The following is a 15,386-nucleotide window of genomic DNA, read 5'->3' as shown; positions in this document are numbered from 1 at the left end:
TCAATTATTGACCTATCCAAGGTTCTGATTACTTCACATCAAATATTCCACTAAGAAAAATATTTTTGGTGGAAGAATTTGCAAATTTGATAAATAAATAACCCAAAAATGTATATTTTGTTGTTTTCTTACTGTACCGAAAATTAACCGAACCTTGACCTCTAAACCGAGGTACGTACCGAACCCAAATTTTTGTGTACCGTTACACCCCTAATAGCCACTGTAGATGTCATTTGATTTCTTCTTCTGGACAAAATACATTCTTTACAAAGTTTATAAAGCAATGGTCTTGACAGGTTAAAGACAGGGATGTTCTGATCGGGGTTTTATTCTGCTGATTCTGATGCCGATAATCCATGCGTTAGATTGACCGATACTCCATTTATTTATGGTGAGTGCTATTGACAGTTTAACAATATCAACATAATATTTCAACTAGTTCCTTATTTTCTTATTACAAATTGTTGTGCTATACAAACTCAATAATACACGATACTAAACATAAGCTAATAATACTCTATTACTGATTTAAATCCTTTGTTTTTTGCCCACAAATTCCTTCTGTGTACAATGAATTATTCCCTGAGAGGTTATTAGCATGCATGCTCTTGATTTGCTCTCTGTGTGTAACATGGTTAGCCCGGTCCTCCAATGATAACTTGATACTGTGATACTTGATACTTGATGATACTTAATAACGATTTTTGGTAAAAAAAAAATGGACTGTACGTTTCTGTAATAGAGGTAATTACTATTATTTAGTGGAGCGGCTACTTACTGTGTATAGAGACACATAACTAGCTTCTGGCCACTTGTCATCCGGGGGACCAAAAATCTGTCAGACGGTGTTTGTGATCAGTATTAAGACGTTATCAACATACCGATAGGTGGCCGATCAATCGGCATGTCCCTAGTTAAAGACAAAGGCTTAAGAGTTCTAAATAATTTGTCTGCAGTGGATGTACTCTACCTGTAGCATTTTTTGTACATAGAACCATTTTGTATTTCATGTAGTTATTTAACACTTACCATATTTGTTCCGACTCTGCAAGTGAAGTGCCTTACCGTACAATTTAGTTAACGCATGGGCAATTTGTAGAATCGATGTATCTTCTGTCCATTTATGCTCTACGTTTTGGAAAGAAACCGTATAAGAAAACTCAGCACACATTCTTTTACCAAGAATTTCTGACAAACTCCATGCTTTTATTGCTAAAGAGGGGCCTGTTGTAACTCATAGATGGGTGTGGACCTCACCCGTTGGATTAGATTAGACTCTAATATGTGTTACAGAAATAACAGTGGGTGAATTATTTGGTTACATCTGAGGTCACCAGCTTTTTTAGGACCGTAGTTGTTCTTTTCTCTATATGTCCTTATTTGGCCTGAAGAAGCTTGTTGTATTCTTGTGTACAACATGGTTAAAATATGTCACTAGTCATTTCCTACCTGGTGGTGGGAAATCCGGTTTGACAGGATGTGAAAGCCCTATATATATTACTCACTTGCAGGAGAAATTGGTTCCCTGTATTTAGTTTTCATAGGCTAGTAGCCAGTTTGGCCATTGTTTTAAGAGTAAGGTAGGCACCATAATTAGGGGCGGGGAGTGGTTCTCCAATTGAAAGTGAGTCAGTGCACACAGGCCATTAAATTACTCTCAATAAACCACTGCATGTATTGAAGGATCCACTGACAAGTCCATAGAAACAATCGTCATTATGACAGGTCATATTTCCTTCATTGGTTTAGTGCAACTGCAAACACTCCTTTGCCTTTTACAATCTTTTACCACTGTCTACAGCCAGCTGTGTTCTTGGTTGCTACTGCCCCCCTCTGGTTCTTTTTGTAATCTATTTACTTATATTCCTACTACAGTAGGGCCACTAGTTGTAATAGATCAGCTATTATATATTTCACATTATATTAGATTAAAGCTACGATTCAGTCTCATGTTTGCCCTGCTGTAGACCCTATCTGTGAAGGTTTTTTTTATCCTTTAAAGGTGTGGCAAATTCCTGAGAATGGCCTCGTCAGTCCCATGTCTGAGCCTGCTGTGGTACTGGAGGGACACTCCAAGCGAGTTGGCATAGTCACGTGGCACCCTACAGCACGCAATGTTCTGCTGAGTGCAGGTGAGAACTTTTTTTGTTTACACCGTTATACAACACAAGGGGACTAGATTAATATCTATTGATTTATGTTTGAATAGTGAAAGTGAAATTATGAGTTGGGATAGCTACCTTTTTACATTTGAATCGATGCGTTACCAATTCCAGGTACCTGGGAATCGATAACCGGTATTTAATGGTACCAATTTATTGGATATGCTTTGGTGTGAATTTTGCATACATTTGATAATTTGGCATTGTTTAACACAAGTGTCCAACATTTAAAACAATATTCATGAGTCATACATGACAAAATTCATTATAGGTGTCCTTTAATTGTTTAAAAAAAAACATCTTTTTAAAAACAACATTTTTTTCTATTTAAGACTGAGCTGTGATGTCCAGTTACCTTGTCTAATTTGCATGTACTGTACTGTAGTGTACTTTATTGAAGACTTTGCATGCAGCTGCAATTCCAAGCCGCTAGATGGTGGTAGTGTATATGCTGAAGTGTGTTGGCATAACCAGGAAGTAGTCTTGCCATTAAGTTGAACGTGCCAGTTTTGTTGTTGAGCCCTACAAAGTGTTTACACTGTTATTATTGTATTTATTACACACAAGCTGTTTGATTGTAACATGCATTTTATTTGTAGTTTTATTACCAAATGTGGAGGTGTTGAAATTGCCATGTAAAAACGCTAATGCTCGTCTCTAGCATGTGTATTGCAAATCCAATGTGAATAAGCATCGACCTAGCACATTCTAAAAAAAAAAAAAAGTGGAGCCTTACTGTATGTTTTGAGCGCCTTCTTCTTGCTTCGTGTATGGAAAATTGTAACATTACCGAGAAGTTGGCCGACTAAGTCAACTCTGAGTGCTTGACTGCTTGTTTCCCGGCCAAGTGCTTGAGTCAGGGCCAGTTTGCAACAAGACGTGACGTGACATTAGTTAAGCAAAGGGTTCCGAAATATAGAACCGATAAATTTTACGTGAATCGATTCCCAGTAGAACTGATCGGTTGGTACCTATAAAAGTACCCTAATCATGAGTGAAATAAAACATAAAAATAAGATTGTTTTTCAACATTCTGAGCTCAATCACACTTGTTTATTTTAGGGTGTGACAACGTGATCATGATCTGGAACGTGGGGACGGGCCAGGCCATGATCACCCTGGATGAAACTATGCATCCTGATGTCATTTACAACGTTTGCTGGAACCGCAACGGAAGCCTCATCTGCACTTCCTGCAAAGACAAGTCTGTCCGTGTTATTGACCCACGCAAGGAGGAGATAATTGTCGTAAGGAAACAGAAGGAGAAAAAAAATGCCTGTTTTAAAAAAAAAAAAGTAATTGAAATTAGCATATTAACTATTCTTACAGGAGAAGGAAAAGGCACACGATGGTGCTCGCCCCATGAGGGCCATTTTCTTGGCTGATGGAAAAGTGCTCACCACCGGTTTCAGTCGCATGAGTGAGAGACAGCTCGCCCTCTGGGACACGGTATGATGTGCAATGTACACTGTTGCTCACTGTATTGCAATTGCCTCGTTGATTTTACAATATTTAAAAAAAAAAACACTTTTTTTTGATGGATGTTGTCAGAGAGGTATTACCCGAATATAAGATATATATATATATTTTTGGAGGCAGGGACATTTTCTTTTTTTTTTTTAAATCATGTTTTTAATATCAGTGAAATAACTTGCTTACCGTTAAAGTAGTGTAGGTTCATACTTTGAGACCAAACAAGTAAAAAGAAACATGTTTTAATCCCTCAAGGGGCAATTTATTTCAATTGCTTTATCAATGGACCCAAAGGCTGCACAGTAAAAACATTATAGCATAAAGTAAGACCAGATAAGGACATGATGGGGAGGCCTTTGTGAAATCAATTGTTGATTAATCACATCTGGAAGCAATTAACACAAAATGGAGTGTAAACAAGCATCCATGTAGTCCTCATCTTGGCTGTATTTCTCTGCTCAGTACAACACTGACATATTTATATCTATTGTTTTTTCTTCAAATATTCTTACTTTATATGAAAATGAATTTTAGAAAATATACATTCACTTTAAGAAAATATGAATGTAATTGATCAAGGAAATTGTGTTTTGTCCACTCTGTGTTGGCTACACAAATGAAGACTTGTTGGTGTTCAACTAAGCATCACTACCTAATTGCTGATACGTCTATGTATTACATCAGGGACGTTAATTTAACCAACTTAAAAGTCAGTCATTTAAGTCGTCAAATCTTAGTTTAGTTTATCACAATCAATGTTCATTCATGCATTATCTATTAATTTTTTAATTTTTTTTTAATTTTTTTTAGAAAAACATGGAAGAGGCCATAGCTGTCAATGAGCTGGACACCAGCAATGGCGTGCTTCTGCCCTTTTATGACCCAGACACCAGCGTTGTTTACCTTTGTGGCAAGGTAAACAAAATTTTGGCACTCAGCAGACTCTCAAACCAAAACAAATTATTTCAGATATGAGTTGTTCTAATTTGAAATATAATTTGTTCATCTGACAGGGTGACTGCAGCATCCGCTACTTTGAAATCACAGACGAGTCTCCGTACATTCACTACCTGAGCACCTTTGTTAGCAAGGAGTCTCAGAGGGGCATGGGCTGCATGCCAAAGAGGGGCCTTGATGTCAACAAGTGTGAAATAGCCAGGTAAAGACGACTCAAGTTGTAAGATTTTTTTTTGTTTTTGTTCTTCCTGACAGTGACACTATGGTGTTTAAGATATTTTCAAATACTGGGGACATGCTGATCGATCGGCCATCGACCAGTATCAGCCGATTTTTGTGAAAAAGTATGTGATTGCCATTGACGATTAATGCCTTTTCATACCGATCACAATGCCGATTCTCTCTCCATACTGTGTGGAGACGCTCTCCTGAGCACGGAAAATAAACTGCATTTCTTAGTATTTTAAATATTGTTATCAATGAACATTACTACTGAAGGTCAAGGTTAAACATGTTGCTAAAAGCTAAGCTTAGCTAATAGCTGCATATAATAAAGCTAGCCACCAAGCTAGCTTAAAACAACACAAGAAACAAGTGCTTAGTAAAGTTTAAGAAGTGTAGATGGGGTGTGCATCTCTACCTTAAATGGCGATTTGATATGAATCTTGATACATGGGTTACAATACGATTCACTAACCAGACTTTTTAAAATATTACGATTTGATGCGATATGATTTGATGCAGATGGAAGCTTTGCATAATGAAAAGAAAATTAAATGTATCATGTCAGAACAATGTCATGTTATTTTTAAATATACACATACAAAACAGGTGGTGCCTGTATTAATTATGAGCAAATAGTAGAAATATCAACTTCAAGGCATTGCAATCCAACAAATATAAAGAAAAGAAGATGTAAATAAAACACTTTTGGAAAAGCTACCATGTATTTACTGTTGTTTGCTCAGGTAGCAACAATTAAATACAGACAAAAGAAAGCTGTGCATCAAGTAGAGATGTTAAAACACCACAGTAACACAAGTGCAAGAAACTATTAAGTGCCACTACGTAAACCAAACAGCAGCTTCAGTGTAGAAGCTCCAATACTTTATTCATTTACTATTTCGAATGCATTAAAAAAATACATCCGTCGTCACGTCTTATGATTGTGAACGATAGGCAACATTCCAAAAAAAGTACAGCTCCCCTTTAACTTTAATTTTTTTAGGACAAATTGTTGTTGCAAACTTAAAAAAGTGTGGTGTTGCTTCTTATTTGTAATTATTACAAGCTGTTTTGATGTGTATGCAGCGGCAGCTGAACCGAATGTGACAGCGTGTCATAATTACAACCATCAGCTGGATAAAAAAATACCGGAAGCAGTATGATTAGTCTAGAATCTTCACGGTCAATTACAAACCGGTGCTAAAACATAGCAGTACTTGGTATAGATCCCTAATAAACAGTGTAGTAGGAGATGTGATTACCTCGCAGAGTTGTGGCTAAGTTGGGGCTGGAATTCTTTTAAATCAGTTGGTAGGTCTGCTAGTTAGCATCCTTAGCTCCCTCATTGCCGGCTTAAGTGTCTTCATGCCGTCACAACAGGTGGGTGCTCAGATTAGTTGTGCTGCCGCTACTTTATCCCTGCTTTCCAAACGGTACAAATGGCCATGCTTTTATCCAACGGACCATTCTTTTTTAAAACAAATCCAAACATTAACCACATTTTAAATTTAATATTTGGTACTTGTGTGCGTTCCAAAAACAATAAAAGGAAAATCATTTTACCTTTATGTCTATGAATGTTGTCATTCATCCAGGTCATTGTCATCTTAGGGGATTCAATCCACGCAACTGGACTGTTTGGTTTGTCTTAGAAGATGTTTCGCCGCTCATCTGAGCGGGCTTCATCAGTTTGTGCTCATAGACTAAGATTGGTCATATCTAATCCTAGATTAAGGGACTAGATCTGACCAATCTAAGTCTATGAGCACGAACTGATGAAGCCCACTCAGATGAGCCGCGAAACATCAAAGATCATTTTAGTTTCTTAATGATAAAAGAGCAGTGGTTTCACGTGGTCACCATTAGCATTTGCACAAACTAGCAGTGTGAGGCAAGCCTTCATCGGCTTGTGTCCTGGTAGTGCCTTCTCTTTCGCTGTGATAAAGGTCCGCTGTGGCATCTTTTTTGGTCTTATCATAATTAAAGACTTGCTGCAGAACAAAGCCCCACTTTGCTGATAAAATCCTTGAACTGAAGGGGCCGCAAGTTGAAGACTAATGAGCTAAAATGCTAGCTCAATGTGGTTGTCGAGCAACCTGAAGCTGTAAAGCGAGACTGAGAGTTGGGACACATTTAAAGTGTTTCTGATCACACAAACTGATCTCTAAGACAGGCTGACACAGCTGTGACCGGCGCAAGGTACGACAATTGTGGAAATAAACTTGTCAGAAGTGCCGCTCGTGGTCGAAGCTCTTTGAAATGGCAGCGTTCTTTTATACAGGACGTAAACAGGATGTGACAAAAGGGGCCCTGCCTCTTCAATATGGCCCTGCCCACATGTACAGGAAGGGATATCATCAAAATAGCAGCTTTCCAATGGCTTCAAGCAGCATACAAAATGAATATATGAATGAAGCTTTCGTACGCCGAAACATGGTTCGCACACAGAGGCAGATTTGGCGTGATGTGAACGTTCGTAAACCGAAAGGGAGGCAAATAGAGGCGTTCGTAAATCGAGGTTCCACTGTATTTTTTATTTTTTTAAATAATTTATTTTTGTTCACGTTTACAAACTCGGAATAATTCCCTGGACACAACAGGACTTTAAGGGAAAAACCCAAATGATTTAAATGAGTAGCACATAGTAATTTTTGCTTTTAGTTTTTGGGTACTATTGATTTTGTTTTGATCAAAAAATTGCATATACTAAAAGAAAATAAGGAACTAGTTTAAATCTTGTGTTGATATTGTTAAACAGTCAATAGTATTCAAAATTAATCATTCGAAAAACGTACGGTTAATACATGGTATCGGAATTGGCAGCATAATACCCTGATTGGAACATCCATCCATCCGTTTAACTACCGCTTGTCCCTCCCGGGGTCGCGGGGGGGCTGCAGCCTATCCCAGCTGCATTCGGGCGGAAGGCAGCGTACACCCTGGACAAGTTGCCACCTCATCGCAGGGCCAACACAGATAGACAGACATGTACACGCACATTCACACACTCCATATCATTCAACTCATCACCAGTGTAATTACAAGCTTCACCATTAGGAGGCACAATCTGCTCACAGAACTGTTGGAACAGCAGCAAACTGTCTGTTGCCCCATATCTAATTCTCTGAGTAATTGCTTTTACTTTCTCATTTTCAGGTACTACAAATTGCTTGAAAGGAAGTGTGAGCCTATTGTCATGACTGTACCTCGAAAGGTGAGTGTTCATTGGTAACAAATTAACTCATTTCTATGACATGACAAGAACACTAACTCTGCTTTTTGCCGCTAGTCTGACCTGTTCCAAGACGACCTGTACCCTGACACGGCCGGGCCCGACCCAGCCCTGGAGGCTGAGGAGTGGTTCGACGGCAAGAACGGAGACCCCATCACAATGTCCCTCAAAAACGGCTACGTCCCACTCAAGAACCGCGAGTTCAAAGTTGTCAAAAAGAATGCTCTGGACGCCAAGGTGGCAAAGAATGTTGAGAACTCAAGCCCAATTGCCACAAATACATCGAATGTGAGTATGAATGCATTTTGATATGCACATAATCTGAAACCTTTGAAAGACCAATCGCATTTAGAAAACCACTGTGCCTCATACCAAATATGTTTGGGTTCTCACTGAATCTGTATCAGATTGTGGATGGGTGCAAGGTGTACCCCTCACTCTCACCTTAATATTTACCCATGAACTAGGAAATTACATTATTAACATCCTGTAATTTGATTTTGATATTATTATTTAATCTTCTGATGGATTAAACACTAATGGGAACATTTAAAAACTCTACTAGACTCCATTCCACCTATTTGAGTGATGAACATTATCACAGCATTTATTCAGAAAGTATAAATAACAGCAAATGAAGATAGAATACTGCTAACCCGCAACATTTAATTGTAAAAAAACAAAATTATGATTTGTACATTTTCAGAATGTCCTCGGTCTATTTTTAAACAAAAAAAACAATCTGAAATTGTCTTCATTTTTAAATGATCATGCCATGATTTTACCAAACCGGCCCACTTGGGAATACATTTTTCTCCATGTGGCCCCTGAGCTAAAATGAGTTTGACACCCCTGCTCTGTATCACAAAACCCCACCATGAACCTGAATGGTGTAAGTTAAGTTAGTGTAGTCAAGTCCCTTATTACGTGTCCTGTTAATGAGCATGTTTTTGGGCTAATAGTTAGTAGTACAGGTGGTTTGTCTATCAGCCTATTTCTGGGTCTGATCTCTGCTGCTAGGTGTTCTACTGGATTACAACCACAACACAACCACCCACCTCGGACCCAGCCTATGTGTTTTCTTGTGGCTCTGCTCTATAATCACAGCCCTTAGCTTCAGTACCACTTGCTGGCAAAACATGTTGGCCCATAAAGTAGTAGATGCTCACATTACACTGCAAGACTGCAGTAGTGCCCCAACTTACGATCTTAATTGGTTCTGTGGTAAAATTCTTATCTCAAAACACTTGAAAACACATTGAACTTAATTTAAATTGATTTTAACACTTAACATGTCTTTTAAAATAAAAACACACTTTTAGATAATAAATATTGTATAAAAACAATACAATATAATGTACTACTAACAACTACAGTAGTTTTATGAAGTAATGGAATGATATTAATGAACAGTACACTGCAAAAAGTCAGTGTTCAAAAACAAGAAAGAAAAATACAAAAATGAGGGGTATTTTATTTGAACTAAGCAAAATTATCTGCCAATAGAACAAGAAAATTCGGCTTGTCAAGACTTTCCAAAACAAGTAAAATTAGCTAACCTCAATGAACCCAAAATACCTTAAAATAAGTATATTCTCACTAATAACGAGACCTTTTTGCTCAACATGTTGAAAAATATTCTTAAATTAAGTAAATGCTAAATGATCTTGACATAATGATATGCGCTCGGCATCATGATTTTTTAGTAAGAAATTATTACTTTAAAAAAGTAGTTTTATACTTGTGAGTGTTAATGACACAGCTTTGCAACAGTTGATATTCTAATTTCAAGCATGTTTTACTCAATATAGGTCATAAAATCTCAGCTACAAGCTGTAATATTTTACGGAGATCATTTAAGACCAAAACCCTTAAAACAAGTAAAACACTAACATAAAATCTGTTTAGTGAGAATAATTATTATCAGACAGAAAATAAGCAAATATCACCCTTATTTGAGATATTTAATCTTACTTAGATTTCAGTTTTTGCAGTGTATTTAACCTTGGAGAGTGGACTTCTACTGCATATACTTCCAGCTGCTTCGCCGCCAAACACACAATCTGCAGCTTCTCCATGTTTTCATGGATAAATATCCACCACATAGATATTATTTTCACATCCTTGGCTGGGCGTATCGACTTTTTCTGCTTCAGTACAGTGCAGACGAGCAGTGGAACGCTGAAGTTGTTTCACCAAGTCGACTACACGTTCTGTCACGTTTTGGATAATTTCTTTCTTTAAATCAGTGAATATCATCCATGGCTTCTATCCTTCACACTCACTCACTTCCATTCAATGCAAAGTTGTGTTCATCTCTAGCTATAAGCCTATGCTCGCGAGTAAGACCGGATGTTTTGTTGATTTTACGGGGTTCACTGTTACATTTGCTATGCCAACTAATGGCGGGGAAGCTTGTAACTAATTTTTTTTTGTGCAACTTAAAACATAACCATTAATGTAGAGACAGCTCTAATCTCACACTCTTAGAGTATCACTTTGGACTTTCAGATTTTGAAATGTTATTGGATTGATAGAAATTTCCGTGCAGATGAATTTTCTTTTACATAAAGAACATTTTGGAATATCTGCAATCATGCAAGTGATCTATTCCGCATCGTGTTCAGTGCTCTTAGGGATTGGTAGACTACATGCTAACATTCGTGCTCATGATAGCTCCCTTATTGATATTAATATATGCTAACAGTCGTTTCCTTCCCACAGAAATCCGAAGCCAAGCTGGAAGAGATCTTGAAAGAAATGAAATCTCTCAAGGACCTGATCAGCAGTCAGGAGAAGCGACTGGTCAAAATCGAAGAGCAAATGTCCAAAATTGCTATTTAGGGACCCTTCGCCCGACCTGCTACGATTCACCACGTTCCATTGGCTGGGAGTACCGCGGGACCAGTCACTGCCTATCTCAATGACAGTGTTTCGTCGAAGGCCTGCCTAGCATTGATCCCTAGCAACATTCCAGATTAACTTTTCTTAGTTAGCCCCCAACCTGATACATAACACAGTTGGAATAAGAAGGGCGTGGCAACTTTAGCAGAAAATGTTCCTTTTTTGGTGACCAAGGACTTTTTCCCTTTTATTTCATGGCAGTTTTTTTTATTTTCTTGACTTGTATGAAATGTCTTACACAATCTATTCCCCAAAACATTTCTTGGGGGGGGGTTACCGGTAATTTTCCAATATGAGCATTCCCTATGTATTTTTAAAGTAGTGTCTCTTGGCCGTATTCCAAGATTGTAATGTGGGCAAACTGGACTCTTTGTTCTTATCTTCACTCCAATGACATTTTCTTGCTGTTTGAGGCTGCACAAATCTTCTGTTACTTTCCCTTTTTTCCCTGTCATTCTCTTTAATGCTATGTGCTCGTGCATTCCTCGACGTGCACTGTGTGCTTGTAAGGAAAGTGAAAGTAAAAAAAATTTTTTGCGGCCCACAAAAAAAAAAACGTTCAGGCGAAATTCGCTACACAACTAGTAGTCAGGCATAACGGGGTTACGTTGCCGTTTCTAGACAATTTTCAACTATCTGTTCTGTGTACAAGATAATCAGATCGACACTCAATAGATCTAAAAATACGATTATGTGCCTCATGTTTTTGGCCTTTTTGGTGTCTTGTCACTGTGGATGTTCCGTCTTTGCTTCATGGGGGTGGGTTATATGAATATTTTGGGTTTTGCTTCAATGGTCTTTTTTTTTTTAAAACCCTATCTCTTGTTCCAGCTGTGCTTATGTCCCTCTTCGCACTTCCACCTCTAAATACCCATCCAGTACAATTATCGACACGGGAACCATAAGATTTCCCCTTTGTGAGCTTATAAAAGCCAAACATGGGAAGCTGAGACGGGTTAAAATGTCAATTGCCTTCCATGTTTATTATGACCGCTGAAAAGCCCTGAAAGTGCCATAAGCGTGATAATGAAAGTGTTGTGTGCGTGAGTGTAGTTCTAGTCGTGTAGTAAAAGAAAGATTTCACACTACTATGGGAGAAAAAACGTGCAAATTCATCAGAATTGTTTTCTTTTACCTAAACATGTCCGACATGGACCATTTCAATAAGCCAAAACATCCTGATTAAAAACAAGCAGCAGTATTGATCTTAGAAACAAGCCATTTATAAACCAAGAAGACGAAAATATTGGAAAAGTAGTGACTAGAAATCCAAAGGGACGCTGTAGGTTGGAAAGACAAGATGTGTGTAATTAAGGTCTCAGAGTTACATCGCTGTACATACCATGACCCTTTTTTTTTTTTCTTTATTCCTTTGTGGCTGTGCCGAAGAGGGTGTGCGTAAAGGGGGCGGGGTTTTAAATGTGTACCCTTTTTGTCCGTGTTCCCCGCGCCTCGCCATATTGCGACTGCATAACCCTCTTGTTATATCGGGGTGCGTGTATTAAAATCAAAGTAAATCAAAGCGAAAGCAAAACCAGGTCGAAGCCTCGCGGAGCGGTGTGCTCAGCATTTTTTTTTGTTCATTCTTGCTTCAAGTATCAAACATTGATTATAAAAAAAATAAAGACTTTTTAAAATGGGCTTTTATTGAATGAATCATTTGACCTACCGCACGGGGTTTCAATGTGTGGCACATTGAGTCTCCTTTCAGAATATATATAAATAGTTGAGGCCCAAAAAACTGACCTGCTGGAGTTTATTTTGTTTGTTTTCGCTCAAACACAGTTTACTCTCACTGCAGGAACTAAAAATGTATTTTATTTATTTTTTTGCCTTCGACATAACTGAAATTGGCTTACATTCTATATACTCGGGTATTCAGTGTTTGCATATTTGGGGAGTCTTGCCTCACACTTTTTAAAACCCTGTTGCCTACTTCCAATGGTACAGTTCTGGTTGTGTGTAAGAAAGAGGAGAGTTGCAGCAAACTATTCACCAGGGAGTCAACACTGATGAATAAAAATCAAGTACAATCTTGAATAGTACTAATGTGGGGCTGGAAAGATACACCCAGACCATCATTGAGGGAGTAAATAGTCTGTTATTTTCTACGTAGAATGGGGCGGTATAGCTCGGTTGGTAGAGTGACCGTGCCAGCAACTTGAGGGTTCCGGGTTTGATCCCCGCTTCTGCCAACCTAGTCACTGCCGTTGTGTCCTTGGGCAAGACACTTTACCCACCTGCTCCCAGTGCCACCTACACTGGTTTAAATGTAACTTAGATATTGGGTTTCACAATGTAAAGTGCTTTGAGTCACTAGAGAAAAGCGCTATATAAATATAATTCACTTCACTTCACTTTATATGAATCACCTCAGTTTAATCAAGTTGTGTCAACCGCGATAATGCACGGCCTTATTTTCAAAGTTGAGCTAGTTTTCAATAGCAATGAACGAATTTAAGAAAAATTATGTCTGAGGTGAAATAGATAATGGACTTTGAACGGAACTCTGAGGGACACCAGTAGTGATGGGACACGAGTACAAGTGGAAAGTGAGAGATGATTTATATCATTATTGAAGGACAATGTTATAAAATGGTGTCAACTAGATGGGAGTAGGTATATAAACCACATTGTAGTTGTTCATAAAAGGTTATTGACTGCTTTTCCAATGGTTTTTGAAATAAAATAGGAAAGATGTTGAAATTGTTGACATCCTAAAACCAGGTTTGTTGGGGGGACGAAAAGGAACTTAATGAAAAGTGATGGAAGTTGGTAGGAAATAGAGCATTGAACACTTCACTGTTCATGAAAGTCCACCTTCAAGGTTCCACACACACCGCCAACATTTGGGAACCAGAATTGGGTGATTGAAAAAAGGAAAGTGTGCCTCACAATGCGAAGGTCCTGGGTTTAATCTTTGGCTCGGGGTCTTTCTGTGTGGAGTTTGCATGTCCTCCCCGTGACTGCGTTGGTTCCCTCCGGGTACTCCGGCTTCCTCCCACCTCCAAAGACATGCACCTGGGGATAGGTTGATTGGCAACACTAAATTGGCCCTAGTGTGTCAATGTGAGTGTGAATGTTGTCTGTGGGGCAACTTTCTGTATTCTGTAGTCCTGCACACAAAAGGCCAGCGACATCAAGCCCTGGCGAGACTCCAGGATGAAGCCAGAATGCGCTGGAAAACCAAACCCAAATCCTGGAAAACCATGAGCGCCTGCCCGGACGTCCAAAGCTCACAAGGATGTGTGGAATCCGAAGCGTCACTAGGTTTTAAAGACAGGAACTAGATGCACTAATAAACATACAATAATTATAATAAAATGGTGTATAATTATTATCCACTGATGACTCCTACATGAATCAGTTCATCACACAATGAAGTAAAGGGAAGCTTGACAATCATATTTAAATGAATTATGACAGGTTGTGTGATTATTATTACTCACATTCTGTCTGCAAAAATATATATATATATATGATACTAAACTCATTTGGCTCTGCGATGAGGTGGCGACTTGTCCAGGGTGTATCCCGCCTTCCGCCCGATTGTAGCTGAGATAGGCTCCAGCGCCCCCATAGGGAATGAGCGGTAGAAAATGGATAGATGGATGGACTAAACTTTGGAGGTTTAGTAACTGGTTTACAATCTCATAATCGCGGTATGTTAATACCATCTTCTAATAAATCAAAAAACTTTAGGTTTTTACATCTTGTATTTTCAGGAGTCTAATAATAAATACAGTTTACGAGCTTAATTTGCGCTGTTACGGAGCTCTTAACCCAAAACAGCACAATTTTAACAGTAAGATGCCTTTTGTAATAAAAACCAACTTAGATAAGAAATATTAAATAAAAACAATCTAGGAATGTATTACCAACTACAATATTTTTATGAGCTAATGTAATAATACTGTAAAAAATTAAGTAGAGATTGGACTTCTACGGTGTATTCTTCCAGCTGCTTCTCCATCAACACACCATCAGCAGCTTTTCCATACTTTCATGGATAAATGTCTACTGTTTAGATATTATTTTAACATTCTTACATTAGCTACACACTGTTGTCATGTTTGTGATGATTTATCTCCATAATTCAGTGAATATCATCCACTTATTCTACTCAGCACTGTCCTTCACACTCACTTCCCTCCTTCCCATGGTTGGAAAACAAATTAAGTAATGTCTATATCTTGCTATAAGCTAATGCTAGCGAGTGAGACCAGATCGGATCTTTCGAAGTTCACTTTTTCAGGGCTGATATTTTTTACTCCCAACCATGCGGTGGGGATGTTGTGGATCTGTGGAGGGAATACTTCAAAAACCGTGGGATTGATGAGGTTTCACAATCCTAATGAGAGACAAGAAAACGAAAGTAAGTATGTTTGTTTTTGCATTCTAATTTGTAAAATGAGAATGGCAATGAATTTTTG

The 15,386-nt window shown here is 38.3% G+C and overlaps 1 protein-coding gene across 2 annotated transcripts in view; it reads left to right on the top strand.

Moving 5' to 3' along the window:
* The window catches only part of LOC133623241 (coronin-1C-A-like), a 61,888-nt gene extending 49,294 nt beyond the window's left edge, over positions 1 to 12,594 (top strand). For both annotated transcript variants that reach the window (XM_061986364.2, XM_061986365.2), the window contains 8 exons: positions 2,003 to 2,132; positions 3,225 to 3,409; positions 3,492 to 3,611; positions 4,446 to 4,550; positions 4,649 to 4,794; positions 7,974 to 8,031; positions 8,107 to 8,337; positions 10,774 to 12,594. In XM_061986364.2, the coding sequence (XP_061842348.1) occupies positions 2,003 to 2,132; positions 3,225 to 3,409; positions 3,492 to 3,611; positions 4,446 to 4,550; positions 4,649 to 4,794; positions 7,974 to 8,031; positions 8,107 to 8,337; positions 10,774 to 10,893 (1,095 nt within the window). In that variant the 3' untranslated portion in view covers positions 10,894 to 12,594. The remainder of the gene's footprint in view (positions 1 to 2,002; positions 2,133 to 3,224; positions 3,410 to 3,491; positions 3,612 to 4,445; positions 4,551 to 4,648; positions 4,795 to 7,973; positions 8,032 to 8,106; positions 8,338 to 10,773) is intronic.
* Positions 12,595 to 15,386: the final 2,792 nt, after the last annotated feature.

Source organism: Nerophis lumbriciformis, linkage group LG12, assembly GCF_033978685.3.
Source record: "Nerophis lumbriciformis linkage group LG12, RoL_Nlum_v2.1, whole genome shotgun sequence".
NCBI classification, from domain to species: Eukaryota; Metazoa; Chordata; class Actinopteri; order Syngnathiformes; family Syngnathidae; genus Nerophis; species Nerophis lumbriciformis.
The sequence above is the reverse complement of the archived record's forward strand: the minus strand, read 5'-3'. Positions and strand labels throughout refer to the sequence as shown.